General features: G+C 46.3%; 4 protein-coding genes and 1 long non-coding RNA gene across 6 annotated transcripts in view; 1 reads left to right on the top strand and 4 right to left on the bottom strand.

Moving 5' to 3' along the window:
• HOXA3 (homeobox A3) overlaps positions 1-12,926 on the bottom strand; it is a 52,306-nt gene extending 39,380 nt beyond the window's left edge. Inside the window, exon 1 of one of the 2 annotated variants that reach the window (XM_081164786.1) lies at positions 12,785-12,926. The gene's annotated coding sequence lies outside the window, so the exon portion shown is untranslated. The remainder of the gene's footprint in view (positions 1-12,784) is intronic. The other variant, XM_081164783.1, reaches the window with a different exon arrangement.
• HOXA5 (homeobox A5) lies at positions 137-3,699 on the bottom strand. Its single transcript, XM_081164897.1, has 2 exons — positions 2,747-3,699; positions 137-1,512 (listed from the first exon to the last, which is right to left on the bottom strand). Exons 1-2 carry the CDS (start codon positions 3,435-3,437, stop codon positions 1,262-1,264), a joined length of 942 nt encoding a protein of 313 aa, XP_081021023.1. The 5' UTR covers positions 3,438-3,699; the 3' UTR covers positions 137-1,261.
• LOC308570260 lies at positions 1,017-12,916 on the top strand. Its single transcript, XR_014001052.1, has 3 exons — positions 1,017-1,141; positions 10,440-10,507; positions 12,793-12,916. It is a non-coding gene; the product is annotated as an uncharacterized lncRNA (long non-coding RNA).
• HOXA6 (homeobox A6) lies at positions 5,432-14,066 on the bottom strand. Its single transcript, XM_081164945.1, is given in 4 exon segments — positions 5,432-6,280; positions 7,976-8,246; positions 12,785-12,787; positions 12,790-14,066. Coding segments are annotated over 4 exon segments (720 nt in total). The 5' UTR covers positions 12,979-14,066; the 3' UTR covers positions 5,432-6,023.
• Positions 14,067-14,216: 150 nt separating this feature from the next.
• On the bottom strand, positions 14,217-18,134 carry HOXA7 (homeobox A7). Its single transcript, XM_081164950.1, has 2 exons — positions 17,524-18,134; positions 14,217-16,185 (listed from the first exon to the last, which is right to left on the bottom strand). Exons 1-2 carry the CDS (start codon positions 17,900-17,902, stop codon positions 15,869-15,871), a joined length of 696 nt encoding a protein of 231 aa, XP_081021076.1. The 5' UTR covers positions 17,903-18,134; the 3' UTR covers positions 14,217-15,868.
• Positions 18,135-18,991: the final 857 nt, after the last annotated feature.

Raw genomic sequence — 18,991 nt, 5'->3', positions numbered from 1 at the left:
TACTTTGAATTTGGGCTGGGTCCTTCTCCAACTTTGCTCTAGGGCACCTCCGTTAGGGTAGAAACCAAACTACCCGCAGAAGTAAAAACCAAAACCAAAACCGGGGGGTTCGATGGGGAAGAAAGAAAAGGGGGAAACCCTTACAATAGAAAGTTTATTTTTTTCCAGTCAGTTATTAAAAAAAAACAGTTTCTTTTCAAAAGCCGATCACATTATTATTGTTGTTGTTGCTGCTATTATTATTATTATTATTGTTTGCTCAAACAGCCAGACTTTGACTCTATGTGTAACTTTGTTCACCAAAAGAAAGGAAGGAAGCTATAAGAGAGAAGAGGGGGTGGGAAATACGTTACTGAAGCTGCGCTTAATAGAAAAGCCACTTCTAAGACTTCGTGCAAAGAGAGTCATATACAAAGGCACAAGCAAAGGACATACTGTCTGGAATCACAGTTTTCGTCACAGATTCACTATTCACTACACGTTAGGACACGTTCCGTTTTTGTATTTCGTCATATTCACCTCTACAACAGCCATTAATGGACACAGGGAAATAAGATAGGTCGTTTCTGATCGGAAATCTCGGCCACAGCTTGGAGCTATACAGACACTGACACGTTTTGAACACACATGCACAGCAAAGCACAGCGAGTGCAACACACAGAGAGAGAGAACATTGGGAGTCAAACAGGACTTGTAGGGGAGCCAGAAGGGAAGAAGTTGAGGGGGAAGCGAACGAGGGAACAGATCGTCCTCCTTTACTTTTGTGTTTGTCTAGGGTGTCTTTCCCCCCCCCTCGGTTCCCCCCTCCCACTTTACAGTTACTTCAAGTAACACCACTCGCTTCATATAAATAAGTTAAAACATCTACATCCCCCCCCCTTCAAGACAAAAGCCATTCAAGACATAAAATGCACGGGAAGCAGATCTACTCGTACGTAACACGCGCTAGAGAGAGAGAGAGGAAGAGAGAGACGCGGGCGGGGGCGGGGTGGGGGGGCTTAATTAAAACAGGCTCAGGATGAAACGATGGGCGAGGGAATCTTCAGCCTCCCAGAGAAGTTGGAGCAAGTCAATGTGGTCTACAGAACGATGGGCAGAAGGAGAGCAGGAGCGGGAAGAGGCTACTGACATTCCACGCAGGGTCAGCTCAATTATAATACTGCTCGGTTACTCGGGTTTTTTTTGTTTTGTTTTCTTCCGGGGAAGGAAGAAGGAGAAGGAGCAGCAGCAGCAGCAGCTTCAGGGCCGGGGGCTTTTCCTCTTAAGGGCGGAAGGCTCCTCCCGCCGCTGCCATGCTCATACTCTTCAGCTTGTTATCCTTTTTCCATTTCATCCGCCTGTTTTGGAACCAGATCTTGATCTGTCTCTCTGAGAGGCAAAGAGCGTGCGCTATTTCAATCCTCCGCCTGCGGGTCAGGTATCTATTGAAGTGAAACTCTTTCTCCAGCTCCAGGGTCTGGTAGCGGGTGTAAGCAGTCCGAGCCCTTTTCCCTTCGGGACCCCCTATGTTGTCTGCAACAAAAAATAGAAAGGGGACGACACGGTTTAGACCTTTGGCAAGAGGAGACGTCCCACCGCCGCCACCCCGGATCCTTCCTCTCCAATCTTCCTCTCCCTGATTTTCTTCTCTGTTTGGTATGGGCGTTAAGTTGGGAGAAAATGATCAACAAGTAGCTCCTTCTCCTCTCTCGCTCTCCCCACCCGCATCTATCTCTTCTCCCCTTCCCTCAAATAATATCCCGGGCTCTGAATTTGAGTAGCCTCCCAACTTTATTTGAGTAGCCTCCTTTATTTAATCTGGGGAAGACAGGATGGCAGCTCCCTTCTGCACCCCGATCCTTAATATATTACTACTCGCAAGTAAAAGAAAACAAAACCATTTGGCTTCATGAGAACTTACTTCCTCCTGACAGTATGCTTAGGGTCGTGGGGAAGTTGTTACTAGAGTGAGTTTTACACAAACATAAACACCCAAACCAAGCACCCTCTGAAGTTCTGGTCCCACTCCTGATCTGAACACACTTTATCTGGGAGTCAGTGGGAAGAATTTCCAAGTGCACTATGGACTGCAGGACTAAGCCCCCCCCCAATTGCCCCCCTCCAACCTCCTCTCTTAAGTTTTCCCTCGACTTCCTTCCCTCCCAGAAAAAAATATTTCACCCCACACCCCTTTCTCTCTCTCTCTCTCTCTCTCTCTCTCTCTCTCTCTCTCTCTCTCTCACACACACACACACACACATTATTTACTCAACTTCTTTTTTGATATAATTAGTAACGGTGTTTTTCACTGGACGGTCCTCGTCATAAATTACAAGGACTGACACGCACTATTCAAGATCCCTCTCTCTCTCTCTCTCTCTCTCTCCCACACACACACACACACACGCTTTCCCTCTCTCCCCTCCCCCCAAATTTCAATTACACCTCACAGTCCGGGAGACTTAGAAGAGTTATTAAAGAGAGCTTGGCTCACCCTACCCCGATTTCCAAAGTCCCACTTGCCTTTTCCAAGAGGGACGGGGTTTGGGGCGGGGGGGGGGTGTTCCTCCGCATAGACCAGAAGATCAGACAAGCAGGCAGAGGAAGACAGAGAGCAAGAGAAAGCACATTTCTTGCCCACCACATTTCTTGCCCACCACGTTTCCTCTTTTGCAAACAATCTACCTTCTCTCTCCCTCGACACACACTCCCCCCCTCCCCACCCCTCTCTCATACATAGATATTGTAATCCGGGCATGCTTTTTACCATGGCTTATGTGCAGTTTTCTCATCCAGGGGTAGATCTGGGGCTGTGGCGGCTGTGGAGCTGTGCTTTGGTCGTTCTGCTGGGGATTCGCCTGCTCGCTGCTGGCCGGGGCGTCCTCCTCGGTGCCTGGCGACGTGCTGAGCCCTTCTCTGCCTAGGTGGTGGGGGTTGTTGCCGGTGCTGCTGGCGCTGCTGCTGGCGCTGGTGCTGCTGCTGCTGCTGCTGGCGCCGGTGCTGGAAGTGGACGAAGTGCTGCTCGAGTTGGCCGTGGAGTTTTTCACGCTGCCGCCGTGATGAGCGTCGCCGCTGACAGGCGAGGTGGCCGCCGCCACGGCAGCGGCGCAGGGCAGAGGGTCAGGCGGAGGCGAGTGAGTGGACCCCGTGGCCCCCGCCGCCGCCCGGCTGGCGTACCTGGCCTCGGGGGCAGCGCTGGCGGGGTAGCTGCTGCGAGCCCTCTCCGAGGGGCCCCCTGCCCCAAAGTGGCTGGAAGCCGAGCGGCCGACGCTGAGGTCCATGCCATTGTAGCCGTAGCCTCCGCCGCCACCGCCGCCGCCGCCGTACCTGCCGGAATGCATGCTGGCGGAGTCCCTGAATTGCTCGCTCACGGCACTGGGATCTCCATAATTATGTAACGGGTAGTCCGGGCCATTTGGATAGCGACCGCAAAATGAGTTTACAAAATAAGAGCTCATTTGTTTTTTTTGTTGATGATGATTTTTTTGTTGTTGTTGTTGGTTGGGATTTTTTGTTGCTTTTTTTTTTGATCGGGGGGCTTGATTTGTGGCTCTTTGCTTCGTTTTTTGGTGCGTCTATAGCACCCTAGCACAATTTATGATGAATTATGGAAATGACTGGGACATGTACTTGGTTCCCTCCTACGTAGGCACCCAAATATGGGGTACGGCTTCACATCACGTGCTTTTGTTGTCCAGTCGTAAATCCTGCCTGATGACCTCTAGAGGTAAACTCGTGCACTAAATGGGGGAGTTTGGGTGGATGCTGGAAGGGCTGGGGCGCGCGCGCCGGCGCGCGCACCCGGCCGCCAGCTCGCGACTGTCAGTCGGCCTCGTGCGCCACCCTCTGGAGGAAAGCGGGATCTTCACCTCCGCAACACCCCCCCCCCCGCCCCAGCGAGGGGCTTACTCGCAAGTCTGGGGTCGAATCGAGGTTACAGCCCATTATAGCAAAATTATGGCATCTCTCACACAGTTCCATTAGTATGGACCAATTTTTAAGGGCTATCGGCTCCAGATCAGAAAACCAGCAAGAATTCAGAAGCATAGGGGAGAAATAATATATTCAACCTTTCCTTTTCAATAAGATTCCTTTTAATCTTGCACATTCCTTTATTATTTCCTAACATCCCCCATTCTGCTAGAGATTATTTACAAAGAAAAGCTGTATAAATAGGGAGAGCCATATATATATATATATATATATATATATATATATATATATGGGTTTCTTTTGCGGGAGGAAGGGAAAAGACTAATTATTATTGAAGCCAATTAGAGGAAAGCAATAAACCCCAACATTCTAGCAACAATTACTATGGTGTCCTTTTTTCTCAGGCGCTTGAAAAACCAGGATAAAAGGGGTGGCGGGGGATCGATCGCTGTGCATTTTTAAAGATCAGTGCCGATTTCAAAATTTCCTTCCGCTGAGCTGTTCTCTAAGCCTCTTTTAAACAGCCTGGAACTAAAAGCAAGCAAACCCCAGTATCATTTTATGACACCATGGCATATTCTCTTCCTCCCCCACCCAATTTCACAACAACATATATATATATAACGTTGGTGATCTTTTGAGGGGTAGGTTTTCACTATTTCACTTTTATTAGTATTCAGAGTCATTGCCCAAAAAGTACACTTTTCATAGTATCGAAAAAGACCTTTGCATTTCCACATATACACAGAGGACGCCAAACACACTTAATCGCATATAGAAAGACACATTTTCACTGTCACTGTTATTTAAAGCAAATCGTGCTTGCGCCGGATCCTTCTTCCACACATTCTCAATGAAAGCATAGAATAGTAGCTACATTTCGACTTTGCTTCCATCACCATCATAATTTACTGTCGTTGTTTAGAAATTTAACCAAATGTGAAGGTGGGGGGTTGGGGAAACAGCCACGATTCAGTATTCTGCCTACTCCTTCAACAGTACTCAGAAATCAAAGTTACCCTCGATAGTCAAGTTGTGTTTGTGAGCGTGCATATACATGTGTGTGTACACAAACACAGACACACACACACTCCTCTAATTCGAACTCTACCCATCTCTGCCTGCCTGGAGATACTTCTCCCTTCACTTGTTGTGCTTTTAATTACAGTATTTTGAGCTTTGTGGGGGGGGGGTTTAATGCAGGCTTTTGCTAATTAAAACAAAACAGTACGCAAATATGTGGCCATTTTGAAACATCCATAGCGGTTCATCAACACTTCAAGGCTGTACTTAAAAAAAACAACCACAACAGAAAAACGCTTAATCTCATTATTGAAATTTCCCCTTTCCCTCTTTTTCTTTTTGGTGGGGTGGGATCCTAACTAAATATTTCAATCATATGTACAAGGAAACAGGCTTTTCCTAATCTGTACTGTAATATTTCGGTGCCATAAAATCGCCATGGTGGCAACTTTAATCATGGAGTCTTTTTATTTTATGTTTTGTATTTTTTTAAAAAAAATCCGAATGAATGGGCTCAGGTCTGAGGTGAAAAGGAGACGAACAATGGCACCAATCTATCCCGAGTTAGCAGCAAAGACATAAATAAGACGCATGTACATCTCTGGCCGTCCTAGAATATGGAGGTTTCCCTCTGAGCAAGCGACCGCCGCCCCCCTCTTTTTTTGTCCCTGGAAGCCATTCCACCAATTTCCAGTCTTTCATATTATCACCGATGCTCCACTTCAAAGTTTGTTTGGTGTGGTTTTGTTTTTTTAAAGAATCTTGATACCATCTGAAGCATATCCTAACCTACGCTTTGGAGACCTGACTATGTACATCACTCCCTTCCATGTCCATTTATCCTACCGATCCAGAAATTCACAGTTAATTGCAAATATATATAGATATATATAAATAGGTATATATTTTAATCAAGCCTTTGAAAGTCGTCAGAACCATTACAATACGAATTATATCTATATATATATATATATTCCTGGAGGAACATAAGAGGGGAGGGGTAAAGGGAGATGTAAAGAGCAACTAAAGAGAGGGTATGGTGGCAACTCCACACACACACACACACCCGCCTCGTTGTAAGCATTGTTTTACTCCCCAGACTTTTCCTCTGTTTCTTCTCCCGGCTGGGTGGAATTGATGAGTTTGCTTTCTTTTTTCCATTTCATCCTCCTGTTTTGAAACCAGATTTTAATCTGCCGCTCAGTGAGGCAGAGAGCGTTCGCTATCTCAATCCGTCGCCTCCTGGTTAAATATCTGTTATAGTGAAATTCCTTCTCTAACTCTAAGGTCTGGTATCTGGTGTAGGTCTGCCTGCCCCGTCTGCCGTGCGTTCCGTATACTGCACCTATGGAAGGAAAGACAAGATGGTCTCAGTTGAAGAGGCCTTCGTGCTTTCTGTTAACAATGGAGGAAAACTGCTTCGAGCTGCGCTGGTGTGTGCGTTTTCCCCCCTCTCTCCCCCACCCCCAGCCCATATCCTCGCATAGGAAGATATAAGGAGATGCGTGGGGAAAGTTCAGTCCCTTCCTCAACGTTTCCCGGGTTAAATTTTCCCAGGGATATCTAAGTTGGTAGCAGAACTTTGGGAAGCCAATGTTCGTATTGACGTCGGGGCTAAAATTCCGCGCTCAACACGCAGAAAATACTCTCATATGGCACGCAAACGGGCACATATGCACACGCTGTGACTGACTCTGTGTGGGGTGTGTAACATTTCTATCTCGCTGTGGCGTCGGCAAAAACTCAGGCTGCAATCCTATACCCATCTGCCTGGGAGTAAACCCCATGGAACTCATCAGGACCTACTTATAAGTGAACATGCCTAAGATCACGCCAATAGGGTACCTGGGCAGGATCCGGACAAAGTTAAGCAGCTCCATTGGTTTTCAGAGGCAAACTCGAGCAGGCGCACGTCCTTAACTCTGCTCGATTTAAAATAAGTGCGACCTGAAAGTGCTTAACTTTGTCTGGACCACGACCTTTCATAATAATTAAAGCAACAGATACCAGTATCTGAGCTCATTTATTTGCAAGGCCATCGATTTCAGTAAAGCCTACTTTCAAGGAAGTGCTCTTAGGATAACAGCCTAGAAACGAACATAATTACAAAGAAATAAATCCTAGTATGCATTCTTAAAGCAAGAAGCCCCCGCCCCTGCAGTGCTATATTTACTGCAGTGTGGTACCCCCAAAAGAAACAAACTCACAACGGAGAAGGTAAACTTATGTAGGAAAAACCTGAATAAAAATGCCTCGTGGAGTTTAAATTTTGCATGTCTTTTCCAAACTTCCCCTTTAAGATGGACAAAGGATGAAATTCTGATCCATTGAAATCAATGGGAATTTGGCCATTGATCAAGTTTCCTCTCTTCCCACCTCCTCCGCCCCCAGTAGATGATTTGTGTGCGTGCACATATTACTGGAAAACGTGCATTCAGTAGCTAATACTTACACACTAATGAGTGGGTGAAGGGAGGGGGAAGAGAGGATCTGTCTTGCAAATATATTGAGCAGTCAATACAGAGGGCATATTCCTCTGCATCAGTCTTTGGCTCTCAGGGAAGCGGGCTTCTTTTAATCATGATTATTTCGTACTGGTAGCAGCAGTAACCACCAACCAAGCCTACAACGAGCACCAGATCTTAGTACTTTATACCGAACTGGCTCTCAGGTATGACTGTTGGGCATTCAAACCTTTATCTGCTGACTCAGACTTTAGGCGACCTTTCCTTTAAAATAAATAAATAAATAAATAAATAAATAAATGCATACTTTTTCAAAGTAACCCCCCCCCCACCCGACCTCACCCCGCCCAGCAAAGTGTCAGGATAGAGGAGAACCTGGAGAGGAATCTCAGTCTACCCATTTGCTTGCAGGTGACACTGGTCTTCATAGATCCAGCTCACCCCCCTGCAAAAAAACCCCTCTCATATTCCTCCATCCTCCCCCAAAGCCCTTTATCTCTCTCCCCCCTCAACTTCACTTTCACCCTCACTCGCCCGCCCACCCCTTGAGTCTTGCTTGCATCCCTGTGACTTACCAGCGCACGAATTCATCCTTTGCATCCAAGGATAAACAGGGCTGCTGTACTTCCGGTCGCTTCCTTCCTCGTTTAGGATTTTGGCCGGCCCGCTCTCGGGCTTGTACTGCTGGTCAGAAGCAAAGCAGGGCAGATAGTCCCCAGGGTGGCTGGCCCTTTGCTTGCCACTGCCGGAGGGCGAGGAGGCGCCGCCCAAGTCCTTGTCTGGATAGAAGCAGGAGGCTCCATAGTCATAGGATGCCCGGTTGCAGGCGATGACCGTGTTGGTGGACTGTTGATAGAAGCAAGGTGAGGAGTAGGTCTTGTCCTGCAGGCTGCCGGCCCCATAAGAGGCTGGGAAGTGCCTCAGAGCCTCGTACCCAGCTGGGTAGATGGGGATCTGCCCGAGGAACGACTCCTGCCCATTAGGCAGGCTCCCCGGGAAAGTGGGATTCACAAAATAGGAACTCATTGACGCTCCCCAGATCCCGGACCGTGATTTGTTGTGTATTAGTACATCTGGCTATAACTATTAGTAGTCATCGAAGTGGTTTGTTTCTGGATGGCCGAGCGCCAAAAGCGACAGCAGCAAATAGCACCAGCTGATGGCTCGGCGACCAATGAGAGAGCGGCGGAGGGCCCTTCTCCCCTGGGACCCGCCGCCACCGAACCAGCAAAGTTACAAACAACACCCCCCAGCCGCCGTATCTCAGCCGCCGCCGGAGCCCGGCAGATGGATGGCAACTTGGAAACAGCGGTTATCGTCCGCTGTGCCAAAAAGCTGGAGGCGGGGGAAGGCTAGAGAGGAATTGTGTGTGTGTGTGTGTTGTTGTATAGATAAATAAATCAAGGTGATTGTAGACACCCAGAGCACAGCCCCGCTGGCATCTGTAAGCAAAAGAGGCACCTCTGCAAAGTTAGGGTGTCTAGACTGAAGGCGTTATGAAGCAGCACCCAGGAAACTCCCCATTGTCCCCTCCCCATTGATTCTCCCGCCAGGACCCCTCAGCCTCCCCCCTTCCCGGAAGATGAAAGCAAGGCAGCCGGTTGGTTGATTTATGTGGTATCTAAGAATTTTAAAAATATAATAAGAAAATGTCAAACAAGTTCGAAAACGGGAACTTCTGCTCACTGATCGGATTAAAAAGAGACCACCTCAATTAAAAGCTTCAATTATTTTCACATATTCCTAGTCCGGGGTGGGGCGGGGAGAATAAGCTTAGTCATACAAGGCTTCCCAAAATGTTTCGATTCAGGTAATAATAATAATAATTAATAATAATATCGAATACCGCTTAGCCTAGTTTTATTTGGTTAGTAAGAAAACACGCGCACGCAGATACGTTTCTCTGCAATAATTCTTCTTCTTTGAGCCTCTTGGTGGCTGAGGAAAATAATCTCGTCTGTTAAGCTTGACCCAGACAATTTTAATAGTAATTCGGAAAGCAGGAAAGAAGTGAGGATGTCTCGACGTGGTTGTTATTGTGTGTTGGCAGTGGGTGGTGTTTTTTTTGTTATTGTTTTTGGCAAAGGAATCCTCTCGAAAGTAGCTGAGGACAAGACATCAGAAGCTTTGAAAAGGCTGAATCATTCCGGCAAGGACAGGCTTGTTTTTCTTGTTGACATTTTTTAACTCGTCAAGGAATATATCTGCAGCTTTAGTCCTTGTTTTTGTCTCAGTCTGGCAGGCAGAGGGGAAACCCGTCATGGCGAACTTTGCACAAATACCCTTTATAGCCAGTACTTTGGGTGGGGGGGGCTGCCCCTTTTCATCTTTATATTTAACCTGGCTGTTGTGGACTCCCCCAGACATCACCTAGCAAGCACCACACTGTAATCCCTCCCCCACAAACGTGGTGGAAATTTTAGGGTGATGAAAAGAAGGCGGTACGCCTAGGCCTAAGGTAGCAGAGGTACTAATGCTAACATCTGATAGATCCACGCTTTTAATACATTTGATTCATTTCTAAGCAGGTTTACTCAGAAGTAAGTCCCCCCCCCCTGAGCCCATTAGGACTTTGGTCCCAAGTAAAGTGTCTTTAGGGCAGAGGCCCACAAAATGTTTTCTGTGCCAATTGCCTGGGTAGCGATTTACACTTCCCTCCACAAGACTCGAGTTTTTGAATGGGCGCTTTAAAAACTATCCCTCAATTGGCTTGAAAGCCGTGAGCTTTGTCCCAGTTGCAATCTGGTTTGTTTCATTTCCGGAGCCCCATTACGGGATCTATAAAACAGCAGTAAGTTAAAACGTCTCCCCACCGTGTGCATTGTTTGCGCCCCTCATCGGGGTTTCACAGGCAACTCTCGATTACCTCCAATAATGGCGAGTGCTTTCAAAGGACTTCCCCAATCTTTCCGCTAAAAGGTTACCTATAAATGCAATCGATAGTATAGGTGGGAGAGCTCAGAAGCAGAGGAACAGGAAGCTAACCATTCGCCGAGAACAACAAAAAATGAGTAAATCACGTTTCAAACATTTTTACAGTGCAGCTATATAACGTCAGGATGCACAAGACACTTGAAAGTGGGAAACTTCATACCGTTGAAGGACAGGTAAAACATTTCTTCATTCTCTATTAATATTTTCAGGAAGTTGTGCTGGGGTTCCCCACCCCATCAGTTTTAATGAACCAAAATGCCACTCTCAAATTATCCTGCAAAGACCAGCAGCCAGGAAAAATACAAACTGTAGGGAAGTGTCTGTAAATTCAGCGCAATATAACGAAGGCATCTCCCTCATTTTTCTTTTACTCACCAAGAACCAAATAAAGCAGAATTAAAAGTACGAAAGTGCATGCAACGCTCACCAGGTCTCTTAACGAGGTTATTTAGCAAGATGCAATGTAATAATAATAATAATAATGTCATGGTTGCATTCCAATGTACAAATATATATATATATATATCAAGGTCTGCCAGTAGAAAAAGTCGCCCCTCCCCAGCTAGAGGTTCCGAGACCCACATCTGCTAAGCAGAAGCCTTGCCATAGACTGCAGCTTCTCAAATGAACCCAGACAAGCTCCCGGAGACACATTCCTGACCGAAGCAAGGTAAACAGCTGGAGTGGCCCCGTTTAAAAGAAAACATGCAAAACTCCAAAACTTTTTTTTAAAAAAAATATATATATAGCAGTACCCATCGATTTAAAATGTGTGACTACCCGTTTAACAGTGCGAGGTTTCCCCCCATCCACCCCCTTTGCTCTCGGGCTTTCATTCAATCGAAGCCATAAGTCAAACAAAGTTAGAATACAGGTGCGGGGGGCAGTTACCCTCTTAAGCTTAAAAGCTCCGTTTCCCTAAGGTATAAATCCACTTGCAAATCCTTCTTAGGTTCAGAGGTGTAACAGAAAGCAACATTTAGCTAACAGCCGCTAATCCAAACAGTTCTCGCAATCTCAGCTATTGTTTAGACTGGACGTGTTAGCTTCCTGGTCCTTCCAATTCACCACGCCAAAACATTCGGTTCAACAACAATATCTTTCCGGGGTGTCCCCTTCAAATCCCGTCTGCCACGTAAATTTTTTTAAGCTCTCGCGGAAAAAGAATCCTTAAAGCGATACGGCTTGAGGTGGGCAACTGAAGGCCGATTTTTACAAATAGAGTTTTCCAGTGGAGAACCACCCGCTACGTTCTGCGGGTTTGTGTGTGTGTTTGTATGTGTGTGTGTGTGTGATACTGGCGGTTGCACCAGCTCACTCTGCGTCCAGTACCACCTTCAACCACACAGTGGCAGCACTGAGTACACTCCACTTGGCGATAAATAATCCGACATTCACTGCGGTTGCAGTCAGCCAGATACTGCAATGCAATGCACACGTAATTCTTTATCAGCTCGGAGAAGTGGGGGGGGGGACACCCATCGTTCTGAACACATAAGATAACTGCTTCTCATCTTTAACAACTGAAATGAATATTTAAAGATATGCAATCCGAAATATTTTCCTCCCAGAAAACCATTTTAAGGAGACGACACAAAATGGGCGCATCACACAAAATTACGTACCCTTACGAAAATATTGCTTCACCACATCCCTCCACCTATACCGATTTTGAGGATAATTTTCTATTATTTCATTAACCTGTTTTTCTCTCACATCCACACAAACACTCCTCCGTCTCCACCAAACAAAAAGCCGCATTTTGTGATTCTGAAGCAAGCTTCTTTATTGCATTTAATCCTTAGTTATCATTAAGGAACAAGCTGCATTTCGGGACTTTAAAAAGCTCCTAATGTTATCCAGGCGCCATACGATATACGTGACTACCATGCTATTTGTACGTACATCTTCATCTGAAGATGGAGCAATCGAGTGCATGCATAATCTATCCTCTGACGTTACCGGCATTAATTTCCACCTAACATCTAAAATGAAGCGATAAGTTCCTAAACTCTCTATTTACATTGACAGATCTCATAGCAACAACAACCACGCATTAAACACACAAAAAGTCAAAACGCACCCGCTTTGCTAAAATACACATTTTAGAAGCATTCCAGCTCTGCCTTACTATCAACGCAACATTTAATGAGACGGTTTCTAAAATCTCCCGTGGCTTCAAAAAAATACAGGTTATTCTTAAGCAAATGTAGCTGCAGCCGGTGCTAAAATAGCATATCTACAGGCTCACTAGCAGTTCTGGTCTGTTTTGATTGCACCCGGCACAATCCAGAAAGCTTAGAGAGTCAATTGGCACCATCGCACCTTTGGCGGATCAACATTCTATGTCTAATCTGTTTCAGAGAAGGATGCTGATTTTCCAGGTTTGTCTAGTCTAATGTTATAACAGAGGTTGCTCGCTCATGCTGGTAGTTCTCTGAATTTCTCACCTTTTTAGGTTCTGGCTTGCAGGAGCCCCTGCTACTTTGACAGCTGTCGCTTTGGCTGCACCGGAGACGAATCGCCCTCCTTTTGGTGCCAGAAGAAGCAGGAAATTAGCCAGGTTGCGAGTTGAAAATCTGCCACTCCAGCGCTTTGAATCCAATATGCCACACCTTCCGGCGGAGGAACTGGAAATTGCCATCCAAGACCTGCGTTCTAGGCGACTGCCTGCTCTGAACCTCCATCCACCCGGCTCCCTATTGACTTACAAAGGACAAATGAAAATCGGGGGTGGTGGAGGTGGGGGGGGACTGAAAAGCCAGAGAGATCCGAAGCAGGACAGAGCTGAGCAAAAGAATGCAGCTCTATTCTCGCCAGGGAAATTATAAAAAAGTTCATGTTCACGGTTGCCATCCACATGACCATCGGCAACCAATGGAGGAACGGAACCACTCATAAAGTTGTATTGCAAAGTTGTAAATTTTCATAAACAACAACGGATTTATGGCTCTTTCCTCCTCACTAAGAAAGAGGCAGGACTTAGAGAGGCGCCATTTTACCAGAGAGGCAAGCTCTAGATTTTTTAAAGGACCCACAGTCTGGACAATTTTTGAATTGTATTTTATAATAGGGGGAATATTAAAACTGTGCCACACGCTTTTAACAGAGCAGCAGGAAATCTGCCCTTATTCACTCACCACTCTTATTTATCTTTCCATATATATATATATATATGAGAGATAGCACTCAGTTTTGCTTTAAATGAATAAAAAGGGGGCGGGGAGAAAAATTGCTCGTAGGAGAAATATTTTGGGAATATGCTATGGAAATAGGTTCTATACGTGTTATATCTTTGCTAATGGCATTGTCCTTAATTCCGTGTTCCGGGGGCTACCGTGCACCCTCCAGACGGCGCCTTAAAGCGCCTTATAGTCATTCCATTCCAGAAATTTCAGTGACTTCCTCTCCAAAGTGCGGACTATACCAGCTTATATATACCGCGCGAGATGCGTTTGAAAAACAAATCCTGAATTAGTTAATTAGGACCTACTTTGAAATCAGATGTATGTTTTCCAACGAACCAGTAGACTCATCTTAAGCAAAATCTCTCTTTTATATCCCCATTATACTATGGGGAAGGAACTCTGATTGGAATCCACGAGATTTCCGCCCAAGTAATATTTGGGTTGCTTGCTGGGTGGCTAGCAGCCTGCTCGCTCATTCTCATATATAAAGTAGATCACTGTGAGAGCAGATCTTAGTGATTATATTAACATTCATTTCCAAGTACCAGGTTGAGAGAGTTATCGCTGGTTGCTTTGGGTTGTTTTGTATATACTCGGGACTTTCGCATTTGGATGCGGGTCTGCATGTGTGCCTAGACGTGTATATAAATGTTTATATAGATATGTAACTTTTAATAATAAAAAAGAGAGGATATTTTGTCAACAAGCATTTTTTATTTCTGTGTAACATAAAACACATCGAACGTGGGCGATACACGACAGCACCTCCGAAGAGTATTCACGCAGACGCACACACACACGCACTTCCCGCCCCCTTCAATTTTAACACGAGATACCTCAATGTTCACAGTGGAAAAACACATTGTAACGTACATTTTATGAATAAAGTTTAGCCAAAACTTTCAAGGCAGAATTTATTTATACAGAGTTGTCAACGTTGCTTCATGCTACAAAGTTTGCCTAACCAAGTACAGGCTTCCCAGCAGATGACATGGTATATTTATCAATGAGGTCCAAGAAAATCAGAAATGGCTCAAGCCTCCCTCGACCCAATATACAATATTCGTTCTTTGTTATGAAAATCAACGCTGCTTCCCACTTAACACATTCTGGCAATAGGGAGAAGGGAATAAGGTGGCTGAGAATAGGTATATGTGGCCGGTGCTTAAATTCACATCTTTTTTTTTTCAATTTGTTGCTTTGTGTGTTTTTCAGTTGCATCAAGCAGAATGGTAGAAAACTCAAAAGGGAACACTAAATCGGCCTTGAGCAGAGCCGCACAAAAAGGACGCGATGAAACCGCTTTGTACAAATCCATTGCGATGGTTTAACCTCCATCAAATTCGGCCTAGCGAAGACTTGTGTGACGAAAGCTTACATTGCAGCATATTGTTTCCACTTAATAACAGCCTTAGAATAAATATATTATTATTATTATTATTTAAAAACTTTAAATTATACTCAACAATACCAGGCATCAAATCCTGTGGCGGACTTGGGAAGGCCTCCCGTTTCAATTGTTTTCCCTTTTATACCTTATGCGCTACGCTTCAGGTCCTGCAAGGAAGGTCCGCTTTTAAGTATTGTCATCTTTCCTTTTTGCATTAATAAAATACAGCATAATTTTGAAGATAGGTAGGCGGAGCTAGATAATAGGTAGTTTGGAAAATAGGTAGTACAAATCACTGCAGCTGAGTGTAGTGGTTTAGGTCATTGTTTTCTCCCGCATGGAATTCGAAATTCCCCACCCACCCCCAAATCCTTCTTCAGGTTATTTTAAACAAAGAAACAACAACAAAAAAATTCAGTAACTGGAAGTACATCGATCCTCAGCGTAAATTAGGTAGTTTGAGTGTGAACTTATCCCTTAGCGATTGATTGGGACCAGTACAGTCAGGTAGTTTATTTGGAAGTTAAACTATATGCGGCTCCCCAGCGTTTTTGCCCCCTTTTCTTTTTCTTATTATGTGCAAGTTACGACACCCCCTCCCCTCACAGATATCAGGGCGGGGAGAAAAATCTATCCGTCTATCATGTAACAAAAAATAATAATACAACAGGTCTGGACATTCACAGCCAAACTGGTCCGGGTGTTCAAGTGATAATTTTACTCTTAGTTTACACAGAGCTGTGTCTCGGATGCTCTGGGAATGCGGAAGGGCCAGTCGAGGTGAACTCACCTCTCCCCCCATCCCTTATAATTGGAATTGGCGATTGCAAGGGTCTCCTTTTTAAATAGATTTTAATTATTATTTGAAGAGAGCATTTACAATGTCACGTGCATACAGAAGACGAGCGCTGGGCTCCGGCGAGCGAGAGCCCGGGAGAGGGGGGGGAGTTGTCCGTTCATTCCGCTTCCTCTTCCTCTTCCTCCTCCTCCTCCTCTACTTTCTCCACAGAGGCAGTAGCTGATGTGCTGTCGTTGGCCGCCGGGGCGCCGCTGCCGCCGCCGCCGCCGCCTCCAGCTTCTTCTTTATGTTCCTTCTTCCATTTCATGCGCCGGTTTTGAAACCAAATCTTGATCTGCCTCTCGGTCAGGCACAGGGCGTGGGCGATCTCTATCCGCCGCCGCCGGGTCAGGTAGCGGTTGAAATGGAATTCTTTCTCCAGCTCCAGAGTTTGGTAACGGGTATAGGTCTGACGCCCTCTCTTCCTATCCGGACCTGAAGAGAGGGTTTGGGGAGGCCGGGGAAGAACCACCGAAGTTAGAGAACCAGGAAATAGTTTTACAACACTGGCAAACAAATGAAAAACAAATCCCTTCTATTTCCTATTCTCTCTCTCTCTCTCTCTCTCTCTCACACACACACACACACACACACACACGAACCCCCCCCCCATAAATGTATGTATGTATGTATGTATATTTCGGAACAGGACAGCAGCACTTCAATCTTGCTCATGCCTACTCAGAAGTAAGCTCCATTGAGTCCAGCAAGGCGTAACTTCCTGGCCAGTGGGTAGAAGCTGACCGTCCAATTCTGAGACACGTCTACTCGGAAGCAAATTCCTGCACAGTATATTAAAAACTGAAGGCTTAGCTTTCCCTCAAGTGCCCGGGGCAAAGGCGACAAACCGGGTGGGTGGAGGAATTCGGGTTTTAACCAGGTAGTTTAAATAAATAAACCCAGGCGGGGGAAAGAGGGCGATTGACTGAAAGCAGAGTCTCTCCGGTTTGCCCGCCACATTCCAGACTCTGGCGGAAGTCAAAGCGGTGTCTGGAACTCAGGGCTCGCTTTTGCTCCCAGTTAAAAGAGCAGGTCTTCCTGTCCTCCCGCAAAATTAACTGCAGGTTCGGGTTTGCATCGCTCCAATAACCCATTTCTTTATTGACATGCCTACCACTGACCGTCTATATTTCTTGCGGAGGGTGGGTCAGATTAATAATAGGGTATCAAACGTTCTCGCTCACTCCAAGAGAAAGCTCCATTTTTTCCCCATATATTTTTTTTCTCTCTCTCTGATACGTCCCCCACCCCAGTCCGCACCCCCGGCTCTTCTCTCACTCAGCATTACTCCCCCCCCCCTCCTTCGCCAGTGCGGGCGAGGAGAAGCGAGTCTCTCCCCCTGCCAGTCTCGGGCCGGCACCTTCGCCATCACCCTTCCCATATTTCCCTAGGGCCCCGACCAAAAATTCAACCCAACGCTCCCATTCCATATCAGGGGAGGGAAAGAGAAAGAGGGAGAGAGAGTTAAATAAATTTACGAGGCTAGAACCCATTAATTGGGCAATAAAAAGTTTTATGAGACTCATTTACATACAATGCCACGGGCTTTCTGCGCAATGGCGCCGCTTGCTCTAATTAAAAGCAGGCAGGCAGGGCAGGCGCGCGCCCGCTCCTTGCGTGGAAGTTGCCCCCGCACCCGCGTGGAAGTTGCCATTCGCCTGCTTGGCAGCGCTTTCAATCCAACGCCCCCCCCTCTCAGCCCGGCCTTCCCCGCCCGCATCTCGGTTTTGTCCCCCACCCCCCTTCCTTCCTTCCTTCCTTCCTCCCCCATACCTGAAGATCTCATCCAGGGATATATCCGGAAATTACTCTCCGCCTGGCTGTGCAGGTTGCTGTCCTCCGCTTTGTCACAGCTGGGTTTGGTTAAGTCATTGCAAAGGACGGGAATGTTCTGATCAAAAGAGGAGCAATGCAGGTTGTAGGCATCGGAGCCTAGGCTGTATCCGGAAGAGAACGGGCTTTGATATATGGTGCTGTTCACGTTGTACAAGGCAGGCATGGAGGAGGTGAACGCGCTAGCGCCTGGTCCATAGCCGCTTCTCTGCGAGTTGGTAGCAAAGGAGCAAGACGTGGGCTCCGCATTTTGGAAGAGAGCAGCAGCCCCCGTCGTATATTTGCTAAAAAGAGCGTTCACATAATACGAAGAACTCATAATTTTGACCGGTGATTTGTGGTCCGGTAGGCTTCCGTGTCGGTTTTACGAGGTAGCGTGATATATGATAACATTACACCCCCAGATTTACACCAAACCCCATTTTCTTTTGGACTGAGCTGCCTCCACCACGTGACCAGTCATATGACCCCATCCTCCAATCTCCTCCTGAATCACAGGTGGTATAGATCAGGGTGGCTCACAAGGTCCTATGATGGAAGGGGAAGAGGATCGAGCCGACGCCTGGCCGATTCGAAGGCGAGGGGGAGACTTGGCCGCTCGGGCAGCTCCAACGGGGCCCGAGTTCCCGGAGAGGCTCCGGATAAAGCCGAGGGAGCGCCGAGATCAGTCCCGAGGCAGAGGGAGCTAGAATAAGAAACGTCAACCCAGTGTTTTGAAATACACATTTTCCTCTCTCTGCCCCTTTTCTCCTCGTCTTTTCTTTTTTTAAGGGGAGGAAAAGGCATTTCTGTTCTGCTCCTGCATATACCCCACTCCTCAGTCATATTTCCTGCAGAGCTGGAAATAAACCACAAACACAACTCTGAGTTTCCATGTTTGTTTCCTGTTTGTTTCCCTTGTTTCTTATCTCTCTCCGCCTTTCAGCTCTTCCATATTCCGAAATGGGAGGGGTAGAACTGCGGGAGGGAAAGCACATTAAAAAAAAATACAAAGGCAAGGTGCCCATAAAAATACCCCCATAGTAAAAACCACCACCACCATTATGCGGGATGTGTTATCTGCGTCTGTCTATCTCAAGTTTGTGTGTGTGTGTGTGTGTGTGTGTGTGTATGAATGAACTCATTTGGCAAATCCTTCTGTATCCTGCTCACATTTATTTTTCCTCAGGAAAGGAAAGAATGAAATATTTATATGAGAGGCTTCCCAATTTGCTCGCAGATTTATTAAGATATTGACAGACATATTCGGCTAATCGCTGCTGGCGAGATGAGTGAAGGGTTGCTAAATACGTGTTCTATCATCTCTCTCTCCCTCTTTTGCCAAATTCTCTTCCTCAGCAACAAAACACAAATAGAGAAAAAGCACAGCATATCTGAGGGAGGACGGGTGGGTATCTTTCCTAAAAAG

This window comes from Podarcis bocagei (assembly GCF_964188305.1).
Source record: "Podarcis bocagei genome assembly, chromosome: 12".
NCBI lineage: Eukaryota > Metazoa > Chordata > Lepidosauria > Squamata > Lacertidae > Podarcis > Podarcis bocagei.
Note: the sequence above shows the minus strand (reverse complement) of the source record. Positions and strands in the feature narration are given on the sequence as shown.